At 39.1% G+C, this 21,646-nt stretch overlaps 1 protein-coding gene across 1 annotated transcript; it reads right to left on the minus strand.

Moving 5' to 3' along the window:
• Positions 1-2,133: 2,133 nt before the first annotated feature.
• Positions 2,134-20,309, minus strand: selenon (selenoprotein N). The gene is made up of 12 exons (XM_017707770.2): positions 19,950-20,309; positions 18,667-18,784; positions 18,324-18,454; positions 16,500-16,712; positions 13,692-13,816; positions 12,189-12,326; positions 11,819-11,900; positions 10,357-10,545; positions 10,024-10,129; positions 8,115-8,227; positions 7,323-7,424; positions 2,134-5,534 (listed from the first exon to the last, which is right to left on the minus strand). The coding sequence occupies exons 1-12, from the start codon at positions 20,154-20,156 to the stop codon at positions 5,370-5,372; spliced, it is 1,689 nt and encodes a 562-aa protein (XP_017563259.1). The 5' UTR covers positions 20,157-20,309; the 3' UTR covers positions 2,134-5,369.
• Positions 20,310-21,646: the final 1,337 nt, after the last annotated feature.

The following is a 21,646-nucleotide window of genomic DNA, read 5'->3' on the forward strand; positions in this document are numbered from 1 at the left end:
AATCCCCCCTCCACCAAACTTTACACTTGGCACAATGCAGTCAGACAGTACCGTTCTCCTGGCAACCACCAAGCCCAGACTCGTCCATCGGATTCCCAGACAGAGAATCGTGATTCGTCACTCTTGAGAACACGTCTCCACTGCATTTGCATTACGCTTGGTGATATAAGGCTTGGATGCAGCTGCTCGGCCATGGAAACTCATTTCATGAAGTTCTCTATTCACTACTCTTGAGCTGATCTGAAGGCCACATGAAGTTTGGAGGTCTGTAGTGATTGACTCTGCAGAAAGTTGGCGACCTCTGTGCACCATGCGCCTCAGCATCTGCTGACCCCGCTATGTCATTTTACGTGACCTACCACTTCGTAGCAAGCAAATTTCACGACTGGACTCCGTGAGCCGTCCTGTCGTGTTACAATGCTGGAATTAAGTGAGCTCTTGAGTTACCCAGTATTCTGCATGCCTAGGTGCTTGGTTTGTACACCTGAGTTCAGTAATTTAGATGGATAGAGTGAATACTTTTGGCAATATAGTGTATGAACTCATCTACGTCTGATTCAAACCTTGTTTACATATCATGTACATGAAGCTCACCTTAATTCATTCAAGTGGTTAAGTAGGAAGTCAATAAAACGACAGCATTCAGTAGTTTGTGAGCCAATGGCTGTTTGAGCACTGCTCCCCCTACTGACCAAACTTTATAGTGTTAAAATCATGACCACTGGAAAAAATAGAACGTCAAATAAAACATTTTAGCGTTAAGATGGTAGTGCATCACTGTGTTACTGCATGTATAAAACAAAATCACAGCATGTCTTCTAATGAGACGTTTGTACCAGATCAACAACTGCAAATTATTAGTATTATTTTCTGTTTTTAAATAAATCTTATACAGAAAAAAATTATTATTGGTATTATAGATGGTACTGATAAGTTTTGCTTAGTTACTCACAAAAATGATTTTTGCCAGGTTGTTAAACTATTATGCTCAAATTTACACACTTCTACCAGGCGTGAGTCTGACTGTAGACACTCCAAAGATGAAATTGATGGATAACAAAACTGCTGGTGAAATGTGTGCGCTCAGATTTGACTGTATGCACTGTGATGAATAAGGGCCAGTGTTATTGACGTGATGCAGCGCTTTTAGTGTGTTCAAATGACAAGCTTGCTTCTTTTCGTTGTCAACAATGGAACAACACACACTGCATCTAAAAAAAAAAAAAAATCACTGGTTTATCCTGTACAACACACTTTTCAGTTTAAACCACACATTTAAGTTGAATAACTTTTCCATGGGAAACCACCATATCCCATCACAGCTGACAAAACCGTTTCACGGACACTGTCTCTCTAGTCACCAACAGAGGAAATGCTAGCTGTTTTTGAACAAGATGTGTTTAAAAAGTCCTTGTCTGAACACCCCATTGTGAATCACCAAAAGCTGCCTATATGCCCCCTTGTGGACAATATTCAGCCTGTTAAATGTGAGTGAGCTAGTTGCAAGCACGAAAAAGTTGCTTCGGTGCTTACAGTGCCCCCTTGTGGACAGTATTCAGCCTGCTAAATATAAGTGAGTGAGTTACAAGACAGCGGTGCTTTGCATCTAAAAACTTGATTTTTTGTGTGTGTGTGTGTGTGTGTGTATAGTATCTCTTTCAGTGGTGATCAGTGAGTTACTCACGCACAAACTCATCTGTTTATGCACCATACAGACATGCAATTCACAGATTCAACTATGTAATATATACAGACAAATAAATGTGAATAAGTTAAAACATGATCTTTTGTGATGTTTGACAAATCAGTGTCGATGTTCCGTTTTTATCGTACGCATTAGAAAATGGACAGATGTGGGGGTTTTTTGGTTTTTTTACCAAAAAAAAAAAAAAAAGACAGGCCTTTTTATTTTTGGCACAAGTCCAACAAAGTACAAACAGCACATACATTCACACAGGTTACTTATGAACTCAAAGGATGACTTGAATAGGGACAAACCAAAAAGCACAGCTCTTACCACTGCATATTCGCAAAACATTGTTAGCCATTTGCATTGCATACATATTGTCTGTCGGGTCAACTTGTATACTTGTGTATCCTTTGGCCTTCATCTTCATTTTGAGTTTGATTGCAAGTCAAATATACCGTTGCGGTCCAATGAAATACATATCTCCATTTTTTTTTTTGCAATTTTACTTTTTTGCATCATTTACTCTTAGCAGCTGTCCTTTACATTTGTCAAAAATTAATGACTGGACGAATAGAAACGCTCCAAAATTGCTTTAGAATAAAACCTTTTTCCATTAACTTACATTGAAAGCAAAAAGTTTTTGCCCTCTCCTGTAGAATTACTATTTTATGGATACTTTTCTTTTTTTTTTCTTTGAACAGCAACGACATGTATGCTCATATCTTTAAAATATAAACGACTCTGTAAATGTGCACTCAGACTAATTCATTCCACAAATCTAACTTTTCTATTGCCCTCAGCTGACCACAAAAAACCTACGTTAAACTGCTTTATACCATGGCACCTTCCACACATAATTCTAACTGTGGCTATGATCCAAAGCGATACAGTAGTTTTCTAGCAGTCTGACAGAATTGTGTGTGCTCCTCTAGCGTGGTGTGGCACTGCATGTCTTATTCTATGTAGGGATGGGATGGTTACTGGGTGTAATGATAAATCGCAGCATCAAGCCCAGGTCAGCAGACTAGCTTACCACTAGTCTCCCCCTGTTCTAAAGAGATACAAAAGGTTCACTAAAAAGTCTGAAGATTCATTACAAAGGCTCCTCACAGTGAAATCTTAGCTGATGATTAATTATCCTATTAATAATTGCGATTAATGTAATGTCTTGTTCGTTGTATGCAAGTATTATATTACAGTGCAAGTCTAGAGTGACAGAATTGACGAGCTACCTTGCTATGATGCTGTAAATGCTGAGCAGCTCCCAGGTCAAGCTCTAATAAACATTACTCACTCCTGCCCCCTACAGGTGTTATAGCACCAATTTATAAAATTAGAACTATTGTTTTTTTAATGACACATCTCGATGTAATAACTACACAAAGTAATAACACAAATGTAACGATGTAATAATTGCTGGTAATGTAATAAAACCCTCATTCAATGATGCAATTACATTTTTGCTCAATGTAGTACAGCATTATTGTTTAATACATTGTAAGAGAAGTAGCATAATGATTATTTTAGAATAATGCAGTATCAGTGTGTAATGTAAACACTAAATCACCTGTTGTAATCATTTTCACAAGTTTCTGATGCAATTAGAGAAATAATGCAATAACTTGAAAGCATAAAGGAATAAAGTATTAGCTTGTCTTTTTAGTAAACAGTGTCATTTTAAGCATCTGATGGTTTTAACTTGCATTCTAAAGAAAACATTACAGTATTGTTACATTATTCTTAAAAAAATGTTGCTACACAATTGATAATGGATTAAACAGCATATAATGTAATACTTTACTACATTATGTGCAAAAATTAGTCATCAGATGAGGATTTTATTACATGATCAGGTGTTACATTATGGGTTTGTATAACATTATGCGTTAATGCGTACATTTCGAGGTGCTACAAATGTTTTTTTTTTTTTAATTTACATGAGTTTCACACTTGCTCACACAGCAAGATCAATAATTCGACACAATACACTTGACAGTGCTTGCCAGAGACCAATGGATAAATCAGTGAGCAGCAAACTAACAAAAGAAACAGCCAAGTCGAGCTCCGTTTCTCTTCGAAACAAGATATAACGTAGGGGTACAAGAGCAAGAGTCTACAGTTCCGGGGAAGAGTTGAGAGTTGTTGCTCTCACACTGGGTGTCAGCGATTAAATAATTTATAACGCAGTTTTTAATTATGTTCATGTGATTGAATTACTAAAAATAATAAATACATTTTGATGCAGCTTATATTGTCCACTAATACATGTAATATATAAAATATGCACTGCTTTTTAAATGGCGGATTGCTTGATGGCCCTAAAGCATGATACATAACTGCGGTCAGCTTGAATAATTATCATTCTGACAGGCCTAATTTTCAGTATTCTATACAGTATTGGGGTTATCCCATCCCTGCCTCTGGGTGTTTGTGTTGTCTCCAGAGAGAGAAAGGGCGGTGCTTCCCTGGACTGGAACAATGACATCAGGCCTGGTCCCACCCTGGTGAGCTTTCAGACTAGACCGTCACAAACTGCTCTGTCCTGGAAACCACAGGCCCTGCAGCTCTTCTGCACAGACAAACACTATTGAAACCACTGCTGCAACCAACCTGAGCAACACACATCCTTCATTCTGTGCATATTGCAGAAACACACCACAGTAACAACATCCACAGAAACAAATAACCAAAATCACAGAAAAAAAACAAAAAACTGCAGAAAAACTGAACCAAAGCAGAAAAACATGTTTTGCTGTAAATATGAAGAGTTTTTATCTCTATAAATAAGTCCTCCAGCATGTTTGGAACTACAGTGTTGGCAAATACTACAGAGCACTTCACTGATAAGCCTGTTTTGTTCAGTATAAAACTTCAAAGACTGCATCCAGAGCCTTAAAGGAGAATTCCTTTGTTTTTTCACAATTTCTGCATAATTCATCTGTTACGAATTTCAAACAATCATTCAGAGTGTTTTGAGGTGAAATGCTCCATTGCAGAGAAACTAAGAAGTCAGAAGTGTTCACAGTGGTGGTGATAGGAACCAGACGGTTGACGAGTTTAATGCCTCTAAACGGTCCCTCACAGAAAGTTACTACAAACTGTGCAGTCTGACAGTTTTGAGATGCTTTGCTAAAGTTTCAGGAGGGATAGAGGGATACATGCAGGGTGCTCTGAGGCAAAATAGTTCCCAAAGAAAACATATTTTTTATGCATAGAAACTCAAGATGTGTAGGTTCACTGGTGGTTTTGGATAGTAAATAAAACTGCATGTGTGTGTTGTAGACATTGTGACCCCTGGTTCCCATCACCACCACTATAGAGATATCTGAGCTGGTCAGTTCCTCTCACTTCACATCTAACCACTCTGAATAACTACATCTCAAATCACTGAATTATGCAGAAATATGGAAGAAATAGTGGAATTTCCGTTAAATAGGGCACTAAAAATGTGTTCCATTGCTGTGTTTTACCATGGAATGTGGACAGGTAGAAGAATCTGGAGTCAGCAGCTGCTTTCTATTCAGTCCAGCATAAGGTGATCTCTACTAGAGAGACTGAGTGACCCCACTGTGTTCGGTTTTAGACATGGAGGAGTCGAGCCCACTTTCTGTAAATGTCTCTCTCTCTCTCTCTCTCTCTCACACACACACTCTCTCTCTCACGGTGGGCCAGTTGTTCTTTATGACTGCAGGTAAGGTTTGGCCTTGTCCAGTCCCTCCTGTAGGAAGCGGATGTAAGTGGAGGTGGAGGGGTCGTCAAACCCGCCCGAGAAACTGAAGGACGGACTCTCCTCTGGCTTCATGGACGTCTGGTCCAGGAAGTTGTTAGCGTTGATGTGGTGGACCTGAAAAATAAACGAAAGAGGCTGGGGCTATGCTCATAGTACAATCTTCTCCCAAAATTCCATGTTTCTGCCCTAGTATTAGACACCAAGGTCACTCACATGATTTGTGCACAAATTCCAGATTTTGTTCTCTGTAGAAGATTTACCTTCACTTAGAATACCTACAAAACTGCTAACCGGAGTGTTCAAACTTCTGACTGTACTCAAGCACAGTGGGGGGAAAAAAAACATGAATTGATTGGATTTGTGCCTTTGATGTCAATTCCAGAACTCCAGAACCGACTCTCAACTAGGGATACTTCACATGCCCAGTACTGTGGGCAATAAGCCCATTTTGGATTTCAGAGCTACAAAGCCTGTATTATTGCACATTTTTGAGAAGATCATCCACTGATTCAAACATAAACCTTTAGGGCACACCATTTCACAGCTTTCATACTCATGCATAATAGAAGTTGTTCGTATATAATTATGACAGGGCTTGGATCAGTGCAGCTCACAACCTGCTGAGCTCTCTCTTTTGCAGTACTAAGCAGTCAGTGACGGTCCTTTGGGTGCAGGGAACTGATGTAAACTGAGCCTTTAAAATCCTGCTGAACAAAGTTTATCAGATTCCCAGAGGACACATGATATCTCTCTGACAATTGATTGTCCAAACCACTAAGCGATGACTGATCATGCAAGGCATGTGTGTCATTCTGGTTGATACTTAGCTGACCCAAATTCTCACTAAGCAGAGCACGGTTCAGAATTTCTTTGGATAATTACTAAGTCCTTTATGTGTTAAAGCGTGTAATACTGAACTATGCAGTGCTGAGGGCTCCCAGTGCTGAACTGCATGCCAAAACTCAGGCCCCAGTACAGCAGAGCTTTAATCAGGCCTGAAATTTTGAAAATTAAGATTAAGTGACCCTTATTAGTCCCACAACGGTATTTTAACCTCCGCATTTAACCCATCCATGAAGTGAAATACCACATACACACTAGTGAGCGCGCACACACACACACACTAGGGGGCAGTGAGCACATTTGCCTACATTTGAGCAGTGGGCAGCCCAATCCGCAGCGCCTGGGGAGCAGTTGGGTGTTAGGTGCCTCCCTCAAGGGCACCTCAGTCATGTACTGTCGGCTCTGGGGATCTGAGCCTGGCCCCAACCACTTCACTTGAGCCCAAAACTGACCAACTTCTGTCCAAATTTGACCCAAATCAGCCCATCATGCATAGGGCAGAATAAAACCTGACAGAACAACACTATTTAACATATGGAGACCAAAATATTAGTCATTAGAGCCAAGATAGATAAAATATAACAATAAAAAAAAAAAAAACACATCACTTCTCATCTCCAAAATGACAACGTTACAGGAGAAGGAAAAAAAAAAAAAACCTTTTAATGCAAGTCAATGCAACCAGACTCCACCCCCAAAGTAATTTTACATCATTTCTTTTGGTCCACTCATCATGAAATTTGTGTACAATCTAAAAGACAACAGACATTTTCAAATGATGTCAAAATCTGAAAAACATCAAAGATGGAGATACTAGGTTTTCTTCAGACATCAGCAATATATATGGAAGAATGACCCCAGAGTGTCTGATTAAAAACGACTTAAACAATTAAATTAGTGAAGAATAAAGTGGGAAGCATGCTGTGATAAACCAGCAAAATGTGAGCTCAACGCATACTTAAGAAATAATATTTAAACCAGAGCAGTCGACTCCCATCAGGTTTGGCCAAATATTTAAAGCTCTACACTACAGCACAGAGATCAGTAAAGCAAACCTACCACTGTCCCGTTAGGCAATGCCACCATCATTTCCACTGGGAAGCTGTACTTCTCCAGGTGTAAACGTGCCTTTTGACTCAATACCAGATTCTGCTCATCAGCCTGCAGAGAAAGGAAAGGTCATTAGTTTATCAACTTCAGTTCAGACACCACAACCCTAACCTACACTTAGACAAGTTACTGAAGACTGACACTGAAGATACTGATGACAAATTGCTGCTGGACTAATACAGGCTTGGAGAATTCTACAGTAATCTGGGTTATTTAGGAGCCTCTAAAACAGCTGTTCAGCCTACAGGTCTGCAGAATTTAGTTACAACCTTAATCCAATATACACCATATGTCAAAAGTTTGTAGACATCTGCTCGTCCAACATTTCTTCTGAAATCAAGGCTATTAATAGTGACTTTGTTCAACTTTTTCTTGGGTAATAGCCTCTAATTTTCTGGAAAGCCTGCACTAGATGTTGGAACCTCTATGCTGTGAGTATTCAGTTGCATTCAGCCAAGAATAAGAGCATTAGGGAGGTTGTTGGATGTTGGATGATAAGCTCCATCACTCCCGACAGCATATAATGTATCTCTGTAATATTTAGATCCTCCACAGATCAGTTGGGATTTACGACAATCTCCAGAAAAAGAACCAAATAACTTTGCGATAGTATGAATACAGACAGATTAGTTACATGAAAAAAAAAAAAACTATAGACTTCAGCAAGACTTCAGATTACTTTTCTTATTTGACAGCCTTTGACAGGTTTCCAACTACATCAGTACTTATTAGACGTCTCACCTGCAGGTCCTCCAGCTCTTTAACTAGAGACCAGCTACTGATGAAGCTCTGGTTGAGCAAGGCCAGGACGGGCGAACTTTCCAGGACTGTCTCCCGGAGAGTTCGCCCTGAACCTACATAGACAACAAGGACAACAGACATATTAATCTCATTAATACAAATGTAGGTTTAGGATATTAATTAGAATCACAAGTAATGAGAAACTGAACAATGACAAAATGTCAAGTGTATTTATTATGAATATTCTTTATTAGCAATAAGTTCATCCAACAGAAAGTTAATGTATTCCCTGAGGTTTTCCAAGAAACACGATCAGAATCAGGTTTTGGTCAGGTTGATGTTGGGACAATCACATTTTGGCATGAACAACTAAAAAAAAAAATGATGATTCTTCAAGGGTTCTTCAGTAAAGAAAATGGTTCTATGCAGAGCCTTGAACACCCAAAAACCCTTTGCATGATTAAAGGTTTAATCTTTAGATGATGTGTATATTTAGAGAATGTGTTTTATAAGGTCCTAGATAGAACCTTTTTGAAAAGGGTTCTATACACACACCACCAAAAAGAATTCTTCTATTACACTTTTGCTGCTATACAAAACCAGTTCATGGTTCTGCACAGAACCACTTTCTTTACTAAAGAACCCTTGAAAAAAATTTTTTTTGAGTACTTAGTTTAAGAACTTGTTTGTAAAATACTTTTCTACCATATTATGAGTCTGTTTCATATTCATTGTTCTATAAAAGACAAGAAATTGTATTCCATGAGACGTTTGCTGTATGACCTGACTTATATGTCCATCACAGCCGATATCGACGACTGTATATCAGCAAAATTATAAACAGATATTCAGTCCAAGAAACTACACTGCTATACCACTACCCACTGCTACAATATTTCTATGATTTAAGATTCTGGTGTCTGAGAAGTGTGACATATCAGTCAGTAAAGCACGCTGTGACTAAAACTACAGGAGTCATTAACATTAAAATCTAAGAATACATTTACCAGCCAGTGTGATCGGTTATCGGCCAATTTTACCAGAATTATCAAACCCATAAAATCGGCAATGTTATCAACCACAAAATGTTCAAATCAGTTGAGCCCTAAACTGATGCCAATAAAATTCTGTTGAAAATGTTTGAATATTTAAGTTGTTACTGCTAAATTTTACAACAGTTAGTTCCAACCACGCAAGCGGATTGGTTGAGAAGCACTCTGTTTTTCACTCCACTGAGACACCGTTGCTAAGCAACAACTTTGACAGCTGTAGGAGACGCTCATTGCCATTTGAACATTTTTGCTTTTTATTTGCACAAACAGGAAATAGACACTTTTAATGTCACATTCGACCGACATCTGATTTGGTCAGACTCTGAAGATGAGACAACACTAAATTCCCAAACTGTCCGTTTGGGTCTGTGTGGAGCTGGAGAACGAACTGCAGGCTGTGCAGCGAGTGGGCGGAGTTAGCAAACAAGCTGCTTGTTGAGGAACTATGTGGTGTAAGAAAGTGAACATTAACACATATTAGACGCCGCATTCACAGTCCAGTTTATTCATTTCTTCTTCCTCTTCTTTCGGCTGCTCCCTTTAGGGGTCGCCACAGCGGATCATCTGCCTCCATCTTGCCCTATGCATTGCCTCCTCTACTTTTACACCAACCATCTCCATGTCCACCTTCACTACATCCATAAACCTTCTCTGAGCTCTACCTCTTCTCCTTCTACCCGGCAGCTCCATCTCCAACATTCTTTGAACAATATATCCACTATTCCTCCTCAACACATGTCCAAACCATCTCAACCTGGCCTCTCTGGCTTTTATCTCCAAACTGCTCCACCTTCACTGTCCCTCTGATCTGCTCATTTCTAATGTTGTCCAGTGTGTTGAGATGCTATGGTTCTGACCTCAGCAGGACTGATCATCCAGGGCGCCCCAGAGGAGGATGGAGTGCACCAGTTTCCCCTCCGCTTCTGCCCTGCTGAAGGCTTCTGTGAAAGGCAGGTAAGGAACCTAAGAAAGGGAGAAAAGAATGGTGTAAATTTATGATGAGGATTGCGAAGAGATCTGGTAAACATTAACTGTGAAACATGCAGCTCTAGAACTGCTAGTGTGGTTCTAGAATGTAATACACAGTTACTGATGGAACTGATCGCACACCATAAATAGAAATTTAAGGTTATGAAACAGTCTAAATGTGCCAGTGTGCTAGCATCCATCAGTGCATTTGGAAAGCTCACCTTTTTAAAAGGATAGAAGGTGACCTCCAGGCGACTGGCCGCCTCTTCTCGGCTGATCTCAGAGCTCCAGTTGATCTCCTCGAAAACAAACTGAATGGGCTCTCCTCCCTCCCCCCTCCTGTCAATCACGTTCCCCTTCTCGTCATAGATCACAGAGGGTGTGGACGGACCGGCCACTCGCAGCTCCATCTGAAAAGAAACATCACTGTGTGAATTTTTTCTCCTACATACTGCATCATATTTTGGTAGCATCTTAAACTTCTTGAAACCTATGGTGGTTCCAATACACACTGTCATGTTCTTCATAACGTTCATATTTCATAAGCTACATTCAGAAGGTGGGCGTCGTATGACAGCTGGAACTTTTTTCCAGTCATATAGATGGTGGAGATGTAATTTAAAACCCTTATAATAAAAGCTGAACTCACAAGTTTTTTTTTTTCTACTGAAAGTCGACCCGTTTTTCCACAAATCTGGGCTATAAACTATAAACAGATGGCGTCTCTTCAGTGATCTGCTCTGTAAATTATTTTTATAAAATAATACAAAGACCCTCTAAGATTTTTGGCTTTCAACAGTAAGCATATAGAAATATGTGTAGATCATAAAACATGTTCTGTTCATTTGAGAGAAGCTATTAAAATAAATAAATAAAATAAAAATTTGCATTTATTTCATGCAGTTAATCATTTGCCTTACGATTTGGTCGTTTAAATTCAGATGGAAAAACCAAAACAAACCCTGGAGAATAAGAAGTTAAAATATCGGCAGTTCATTTTCATTGAAAGTAGGAGATGCTAAATTAATCTAAGCATTTGAATAAGGGCCCATACTGTGGAAAATTTCATTTTCATCTCATTTTGTTATAGCAAACAGCATTGCTGAAGTCCACATATGAAAACTAAGCTGCAAAAACAGCCTGCTTTGAATACGCTGTTTCTGCGAGGTCACAAAAACACATTTACATACGTCCACCCACTCAGCCTACAAAAGTCTACCACGGCCCTTTCGTGCTTATGTTAATGGAAAATGTGAACAAATGCTAATGGCAGGTTACCTCATCTAACATTTCTATCCTAGTCTTTTTCCACCTCTTCTTTCAGCTTGAAAACAGAGTTTGTGAACGTGTAACAAACTGATACCAAGCATGATAAAACGTGTTGAAAGTTTTACTTCATTAAAATGTGTATGAGTAGAGTCTGAAAAAAACTTGAACTTGGTGTTTATCGGCACTCACACTGCTATGTATACTTGTATAATAGGTTGGAAAATGGAAAACGAATTATGAAAACAAAAGAAATAGAATTACAAAAATCCTAAAATAAAATATTTTGGATAAGGGCCCTTAAAAACATCTTGAGATAATTTTCCTTAATAAGAGTCACACCCCCCCACCCCCACACTGAACATTTCTGATGAATGGTCGAACAGAGAATAGTGGTGTTATTAGGTGGGAACCTACTTGTGGCAGGTAGCCAATGTCCACTTCCATGCTGCTGCTCTCGCTGGCACCATACAGCCACTCCATATCGACATTCAGAGATCTGGAGACCCAAAACAATGATCATTTAAATCTCAGTCTTTAGGGCATATTAACAAAAAGAACTTGTTTAATTTTAAGGGATAAGGAGAGGCAGGAAAATGGCCATAAAACATTGTTCTATTTTCAATTTTTGGTACATAAACCAACACAAACACCATCAGTGGACCTAAGGTAAAAAATGGGCCCTTTAGGCGGTCTACAAACCCAACAAACTCAACAGATGGTTTTGCCAGAGGAAGCTCTAAAATGGCTTCTGTATAATTACAGACAGCTTCTGCAGGGTACTGACTTGTCATTAGGTACATAGAGATGGAAGTCCCGGACATGAGAGGCATCTTTGGAGAGGACGATGTGGCCAGCAAACTGGCCAGGAGTGAACCAGAATGGGAAATTTGGCACCTCGTTCAGCTGGAACTCGGCATGTATCCTGTGGTTAGGAACACAAAACAAGCAACTGAAACATCTGATCATGCCGTAACAGACCAGTTTGATTTTAATAACAGACACTGTTAGGTACTGTTGAAGAGAAGTTAACTTTTGCTCACATGAAATTAAATTAAAATGCTAAAGCCCTCCTCGCAAGACTGATAAGGAAAATAGAATGTGAGGAAGCCTGAGAAATGTCATCCGAAAGCAGCGCTCCCTTCTGTTTAGATGTGGTTTTAAAACGTCAGTCTGCAATCCAGGACATTCTTCAAGTCTGATTAATAAACTGCAAAGCAACTCAAGACTGGGGATGATTAAGGAATTGGTTCTTATCCATCATCGAGAGGAGACGAACAAATGGGGCTACAGTAGCATCTTAAACTCCTTCGAACCACTGGTGGTTCCAAAACGCACAGTCGTTCTTCATAACGTTCATATTTTATAAGCTACATTCAGAGGGTGGGCATCATATGAGGCTGTAACTGTCTTCTTTCCAGTGAAATAGATGGGCAATGTCATTTTAAACCCTTATAATAAAAGAAGCTGAACTTACAAATTTTTTTTTTTACAGAAAGTCGACCCATTTTTCCACAAATCTGGGCTACAAACTATAAATAGATGGCGTCTCATCAGTGATCTGCTCTGTAAAAATGACATTTTAAAAAAATACAAAGAGCGTCTAAGATTTTTGACTTTCAGCAGTAAACTGTAAATGTAGAGCAATGTGTGTGATCTGGTTTTTCTGGTTTAATTTGAGAGGAGATTTACCCAAAAAAAAAAAAAAAAAGAAAAGAAAAAAGAAATTGCATTTATTTCATGCAGATACTGAATATTTGCCTTACGATTTGGTCGTTTAAATTCAGAAGGAAAAACTAAAATATACCCTGGAGAATAAGGTTAAGAATCTTTTAAAGGAGAATTCCACTATTCTTACATTTCAGCACAATGAAATCATTAGACGTCAACCAGACGTCTGAAGCGTTTAATGTGTCTAAAAACTACATCACAGACAGTTATTACATAAATTGTTTATGACTATGCTGCACTATGCCTGAGACATTCGTGAGAAAAATTATTATGATTTTATAATAAAAAATTTTTTTTTCACTCACCGCGGGAAGGTAAACAGTGTTTTAAGGCAAAACAGCCCCCAAATAATACTATTTTTTCCAAATTTCTGCTATTGTACCCTCATCAATATTACATATAAAATTTCAGAAGACACAAGTAGGTTCACTTGTGGTTTGGAATAAATAAAAATGTCTACATTTGTGTTGTAGGTCATTGTGACTCCTGCATCCCCACCACTGTAAAGACATCTGACTTGGTAAGTTTCTCTACATTGATCCAGCTTTAAGGTCAATACCTGAACACAATATCGTAGTAGAAGTCGCTGACGGCTCGTATGCAGGCCACGACTCCCTGGGGAGCGAAGCGGGATTTGACAAACGGCCGAGGATGAAACATACTGAGCAGGTTATGGATCAGAACCTGAGGGGTCGGAAAAGAAGAGAAACACCACGACATGAGCTCAGATACAGATCCAGTACTACACATTACAATGTTATAGCTCTTAACTGTCCTAGGTCTCAATATTCCCAAACACTGTATAATAATATGATCATATGCTGCTTACACTAATTTTTCAAAAACATCTTGCACAATGCTACATAATTTATTCACGAGGTGTAAACAGTCATAGAAATGTTCCATTCGAGCCTCTAAAAGCTCCTTCACAGACAGATATTACATAAAATGGTTATGAATATTGCCTCATGTTTATATTGTTTTACAATAGTTTTGCAATAGGATTTTCAGCTATAACTTACTTGTAACAAGCTTTTTTCCCCCAAAAGCATTTTAATAGGTCTATATATTTTGTTAATGTGAAAAAAATGTGGATATTCTGGTCTTTTTGGCCAAAATAAATTAGGCCTGAATCTCAATTTATAAAATATCTCAACTTAAATTGCAGTCACCAAGTAATATGGAATAATTGCAATTAGATATTTTCCCCCACATGCAGTCACCAGAACTAATTACACCAATGGCCACTTGCATAAAACACTGCGTATGCCTTCTGGTTGTAAACCTGCTACTTTGAGCGCTCTGGAAAGGATGGAGCATACGGGCCGTAATGGTAATAGAAGCTGCGATCAAATGTCCACCCTTGTTTAGTCCAAACTGCACACCAAAAGAGAAAAGTCCTATCTTCTCTGTTTTCTCCAGTTTATTGGCATCCTCCACAGTTTATTCGGCCAGCATGCTCCACAACCCCACTGTGGACAAGCGTACATAGCGTTCTTAAGCAAACACTGAAGAATCTTGGCTTCCTTGAGAAAAAAAAGATCTTGAGGGCGCCTTCTTATGTACTAAGAGCATCTTTAAGTCGTTACTAAATATTTAAATGAATCGAGTATCTGGGACGAAAAAAAAAAACGCTCTTACTGCTAAGAAGTGAGTTTTTTTCTACATGTAAATACAACAAACTGTCACTGGCACCACTGAACCTCGGTCAGACTTAAAGTGGAATTTCATATATTTTTTTTACATGTCTGCAAAATTCAGCTGTTGAAATGTAAATAAAGTCTGAGTGGTTTCGTGTGACACTGGGTACAGTAGAAGCTCAGATTTCTGTACAGTGGTGGTGATAAGAACCACGGGTCGCAATGTCTACAACACAAATATAACTACAGGGTGAGTCAAGTCACGGCTTTTGCTATTGACTTTAATCTCTGGGGTCATCTCAAACAAATTGTGTATGCTGAGAAACTCTGCAACAAACACCACCTTCAGCGCTGCATCATGGAGGCTTGTGACAGCATAAAAAATAAAATAAAACGGTGTCCTGTGACTTTTGACTCACCCTGTATATCGTTTAATACTCACTAACCTGAGTTTTATGTCCAAGATTAATAGTTTTGTTTGGGGACTGTTTTTTACAAATGTACTGTTTCTAAATGGTACACTGTGCAGCCTTATTGTTAAGCTATTCCGTTCAAATTTACACGCACGTCCTACCAGACATGAGGCGTATAGTACAGATACGCCAGAGATGAAACTGATGAGTAACAAAACTGTTGCTGAAACTTCTGTGCGCTCATTCCTTCTATCAGATCCAAAACCACTAGTTTTCTGGGGACTATTTTGCCCTCCACCCTACATGTACCCTTCAACCATGAACATGTTTTAAAAATACCCTTACCTTACAAAAACACAAAAATATCACTTCAGACATCAGCCCACATAATCATAACCATTTCATGTAATAAGCATCAGTGAGGGAGCTTTTAGAGGTGTTAAATTCTTCAGATGTCTGGTTCCCATCACCACCACTGTGAGAATTTCTGACTTCTAAAATTTCTCTAGAATTGAACATTTTACATTAAAACCACTCTAAACGGACTTTTTCAGCCTCTTAACCATTTCAGTTTCAAAAAATGGTGGAACTCACTTTGAATGATGCTGTGCAACTTCACTGGTTCATAACACACTGTGAAAAATGACGGTTCTTCAAGGATTCCTTAGTAAAGAAAACAGTTCTATGCATATCCTTTTTGAAATGGGTTCTATATAGCACCAAAAACTGTTTCTCTATTGTAACAATGTCAAGCCTGTAATAACAGAAGAACCCTTTTCAAAAGGTTTCTATACAGAACCATATAAAACCCATTTCCACCAATCTGAAGAAGCCCTTTCATGATGCAAAAACCTGTTAATCATGTAAAGGGATTTTGAAGTGTTCATGATTCTATATAGAACCACTTTATTTTTACTAAAGAACCATTTATTTTTAAGTGTAGTCTGCAATTACATTAATACATCTATAGATAAACAGTGTTATTCTGTCAATTTTCATCTAGAACAATACATACATGTGTACTGCACAATTTTAGAAATATAAAAAGCATAAATATACATATACAGTGTAAATATTCACTTGCATCTTGCATTCAAGCACACATTGTAAGAGTTTTGAAATTCTGTACATTTTAATTGTTACATATCTGATCTGTATTGTTGCTTTTGTTGATTCCGTTACCTTATATATATATATATATATATATATATATATATATATATATATATATATATATATATATATATATATATATATATATATATATATATCGTTAGTCAAATTATTGAATGACTCGTGATTTTCAGACTGTACCTCTTTGCCGCGGGGGGTTGGAGGGTGGTAGCGGTTGTTTGGCAGGTAGCCGGTGAAGATGTTGAGTTCGCTGGGTATGATCCACCATGTGTCTCCCAGCTCCCCTTTACCCTTCGGAGGCAGAAAAGCCCGGAACTGAGCTGCAGAGAAAGTGGAGGACGGAGTAGCAGGGCTCTTCCATGAACGCAGTCCACTCAGGGAACTATGGGACACCTACAGAGACAAAGGATTTAATTGACTACTAACAGTTCAGTGATCAGCCAGATTTACACAATATTCTCTTCACTACAGATGTGTCTGGTGTCCTTCTTTAGGTTTGGAGCTAGCTGGAATTTGTCCATTTTTGTGTCATATCGTGTCCGAAACCACATAAGCAAGCCTGCTGGAGATTCAGCTTGCATGATGCTAATTGGTGGTGTAGAAGCTTCCATCATCTGTTACATACAACAGCCTTGTAGTTCTAACGCAAAGCTAATGCTGGCTTTACATGGAAAACTTTTATGCAACTTTTCACTTGAAACCCATCTGAAGCTGTAAGCATTTCAACTTCTTGAAACAAGTTTCATGTAACAGCCAATCAAAATGGAGACATGACATGATCACTTTGAAAGACAGACTTTAAAAAGACTGATTTCACCTGATCAACTGACCAGGCAATAAAACATAAGATGTACAACATAAAAATACAACCACATTTCCAAAAAAGCTTGAAACTGTAGAATGCAGAAGTGCACAATTTTAATAAAAAATAGGATGCAATGATATGCAAATAATGTAAACCATATTTTAAAGGACAATACAACAAAAGACAACACTATGTAAGCGTTTGAGAACTGAAGAGACCAATTGGTGTAATTTTGAAAGTGAAATGTTTCCCGTTCTTCTTTGATATTTGATTCATCTGCTCAACAGTTCACGGTTTACTTTGTCCTATTTTTCATTTCATAATGCACCAAGTGTTCTCAGTGGTGACAGGTTTGGACTGCAGACAGGTCAGTTTAGCACCTGGACTCTTAATACAGAAATACATGCAGAATGTGGTTTGGCACCGTCTTGCTGAAATAATCAAGGCCTTTCATGAAAAACATCATCTGGGTGGCAGCATATGTTGCCAAAATATGTAAATATCATTCAGCAATAATGGGGCCGTCACAGCTGTGCACATCACCCATGCCATGAATGCTGGCTTTTGAACTGGGCATTGATAACAAGCTGAGTGCTCTTTAGCCGGGAGGACACGGTGTCCATAATTTCCAAAAAGAATTTCAAATGTTGTTTCGTCGGACCACAGGACACTTTTCCACTTCCTCTCAGTCCATTTTAAATGGGTTCAGGCCCAGAGAAGGTGGCACGTTACGTTACGGCATGTTACTAACCTGTTGTCAATAAACCACCAGGTTTTTTTTTTTTTTAAATTACACAACTTTACCAGCCTTTTGTCGCCCCGTTCCAACTTTTTTGCAATGTGTTATTGGCATCAAATTCAAAATGGGCAAATATTTTTCAAAAAAACAATACAATTTTTCAGTTTCAACATCTGATATGTTGCCTTTGTACCAGTTCCAACCAAGTGTGTTGCGTGCAACTTTGTTTCTAGATTTGTGTAACTATCAATGGCAACTGTCTTGCATACAACTCACAGTATACAACTCATTGCATAAGAGTTTCACAAAGTAAAACGAGCCTAAAGAAGCAAGCAAAAAATACTTTTGTCATCTCCAAACATGTTTTATCTTGTCAAGTGAAAAAAGAGTCAAATTTTCCCCATTGAGTTTTGAAATTGTGACTATTACTTAAGACAGGATGCAAAGGATGAAACATTACCCCTAGGAAACCATCTTTGCTCTTGGTCATGGTCTCCAACAGCAATGGCTGCATTTTGGCACTGACGGTGAAAGTCTCTCCGTTCGGGTCATGGAGGAACTCCTCCTCAAACTCTGCGGGTGGGGGAATACCTTCAAGGTAGAGGCACGTAGAGAAATGTGTCAGACATCATCCTCCTCACAGGCTTTGATGGATAGTGATGTGCTGGCCGGCATTGCTCTGAACCACTAATCTAATCTTGAACTCATAGTTAGCAATGGTCTGGATGATAATGGGCTCATTACAGCTGACTGCTTTAAATAATAGTTTCACAAACATAGTTGAATAAATGTATTTGTCAAACCTGTGAGTTTTTCTGCAATGGGTTTGAACTCCTCAGCGCTGAGGTACAGGTCATGGTCTACGTCCAAAGATGAGAACAAGAAGAGTCCCTCTGGTCCCAGGGTCTTCAGCCCAGCTTCCTGAAAGACAGTAGACAGGTCAATGGAGCCTAGACAACTGTGCCACGTTTCTCACGGTCCAGTGGTGCTCAAAGGCACACTGCTGGCCAAGGACACAACATTGAACAATTAGCCCAAGGCAACGAGTTGACTTTCAAACAACCGTCCTGTCATTTTCACTTTCAGACACTGTCTCTGACGTTACATCTACAAGGTGGATCGTCTAAGAGTGGACAGTGATTGGACACTGTTTAAAAACTCCAGCTGTGTCTGATCCACTCACACCAGCACAACACACTAACACGTCACCAATACGTCAGTCTCACTACAGTGCTAATGATCCACCACCCAAACAATACGCGCTCTGTGATGGTCCTATGCGGTCCTGTCCATTTAAGAACAGGGTTAAAGGGAGATGACAGTGAGCAGAAAAACAGATGGACTACAGTCTGTAAATGCAAAGCTACAAAATGTACCTATACGGTCAGTGGAGCTGACAAAACGGACAATGAGTGTAGAAACAAGGAGGTAGTTTCAATGTTATGGCTGATCAGTGTCCTGCATCTCTATTCATCTGATACGCTGATCAGCAGTAAATGGGGTCTCTCCACTCCACTTGGCCAGTTATCCAGACTGGGAGGGCGTTCAGTCTGTGAGTATGTGCACACAGACCACTGTCTAATGGAGGGAGCAGCTTGAAGTCTGAAGTTGGAGGGGGTGGTTTGCACACTACCAGCTGGGGCAAACATGCAACTACCCCCATCCCTGAAGTACAAACAGCTGGGGACAGTTAAGGTGCTGTAACAGTGGTGTTAATCTTACCAGTTAACAATACGTGGCAATGAGACTTTGCCTGTGCAATGCAAGAACTGGGCTTCTTCCTTCATGTCTAAGTCCAGTGTGATCAGTCCACTGATCAGTCTAGGTGTTCAAATAAAAGTTGACCAGTGAATTTCTTTCTTTTGCATTTTCCTAACACAGGCTCCCTTTTCCATCTTTTGATTGGTCAATCAGACAGTTAAAAAAAAAAACACAGTCCCTCGTTAGAATTTAAATGTACTACAATCAGCTCCCTATTCCATTTTTCCCGTTCCACCTTAAACGATGCAGCAGTTACATGTAACTGCTGCACCACTTAAGGTGGAACGGAAAAATTTCTGAGCAGTTCCAGAAAATTCAAACTTACATGCCGCCTCCAAATCAAAGTATCTTGGTAGTATCTGATGCCCACACCGACAATGGGGACAGCAAGGACTATAAGCAGCGTGGAAAGCGCCCAGCTCCTTCGGGAAGGACCGGCTCCTCCTTCCACTGACGCCGGAGTCTGGCGTTCCTTCCCCGGACACGAGGAGCTCTCCGTCCGCGGCGCAGCTTCAGCCCCCTCCGCCGTCATGTTCGGGCTAAGCTAAACGCTACCAGACACTCTCTCTACCATGGAGTTTTTTCATAGCTTTCAAGTTTTAAAAAAGCTACTGAAAACGTTTGGGAATTCTGCGAGGGACAGTTTTTTTCCCCAGCGCCCCCTAATTCCTTACATTCCTTCTTGGCTTCCAACTCGAATCTGGGAAAGAGGAGAGACGTCGTATTCGCCGTTATTTTACCCCACCCGTTTTCAAACAAAACCCAGCCTCCTTACTGCTCTGCGATTGGCTGGCGAGGCGTCCTACAGGGTTAAGTATGAATTACTAGCCAATCCCAGCAAAGTAGGAGGCGGGGCTTGGCGTAAATAAGGTGGGAAAAAATAACGCAGCTGGATGGGGAAAAAGAGCGACGTTTTTAAAGGGCCAGTGTCCCACTTCTTACCCCTTTAAGATGTGCTTTATATAAACCACTGACAATGTCAAGAGTTAAATGTTCTGTATCAAGATTATACCTTTACATTTTAAATAATTCCCATGGCTTACTCATTAAAGTATTACCGTGTTAAAATATACCAAAGCCGTTTCTCCATATTTATTTGTATTTGTCTTTTTCTTTGGGTTGCCTTAAGAAGAGTTTTGCTTGAAAATATAGTCTATTATAATTATTTGACATTGAATTAAGACAGATGTTTAAATTTCATAAACACACATGTGATTTTTACAAACCTTGTAATGTTTGTCTTTTTAGCCTTCTGTCATGACCATAATTTCCATGTTGAAGGGAAACTCCATCAATTATTCAAATTGTCTGCATAATAAAATCATTAACGTCATTCAGAGTGGTTTGGTATGAACTGCTCTGTTAGAGAGTCAGAATTGTTCACTGTGGTGGTGATAGGAACTAGATGTCTGCCTCTAAAAGCTCTCTCACAGCAAGCTATTACATGAAATGGTAACACACTGAACAAAAGACAGACGTTTTATAACAGCACTGCGGTAACCTTTTGGCCTAAATTGTACTTTTTAAATCCATTCATGGTGGAGAGGTACATGCAAGGCAAAAACAGCTTTTTTCAGACCTACCACTATTTCACTTCCATCAACACTACATACTGTTTTATATATATATATATATATATATATATATATATATATATATATATATATATATATATATATATATATATATATATATATATATATATATATATATATGGATGGACATATAGACATAGAGTTGTAGGACAGACGGACAGACAGACAGATATAAAGCTACCTTATTGATCCTGAAGGAAATTTAGCATATAGACATTATGACCCCTGGGTGCCATCACCACTACTGTAAAGAAATCTGAGTTGGTTCTTTTCTCTACAATGAACCATTTCACTTCAAATCACTCTAAATGAAATAAGACAGTTATCGATGTACCTGCCAGTACACGAATACAGAAAATACTCAAAACTGGAAAATAGAAAATGTTTTGGTTCTAACGTCTTTCTTAATTTCACTCTGAACAACAGA

The sequence above is a fragment of the Pygocentrus nattereri genome, chromosome 10 (genome assembly GCF_015220715.1).
Source record: "Pygocentrus nattereri isolate fPygNat1 chromosome 10, fPygNat1.pri, whole genome shotgun sequence".
NCBI classification, from domain to species: Eukaryota; Metazoa; Chordata; class Actinopteri; order Characiformes; family Serrasalmidae; genus Pygocentrus; species Pygocentrus nattereri.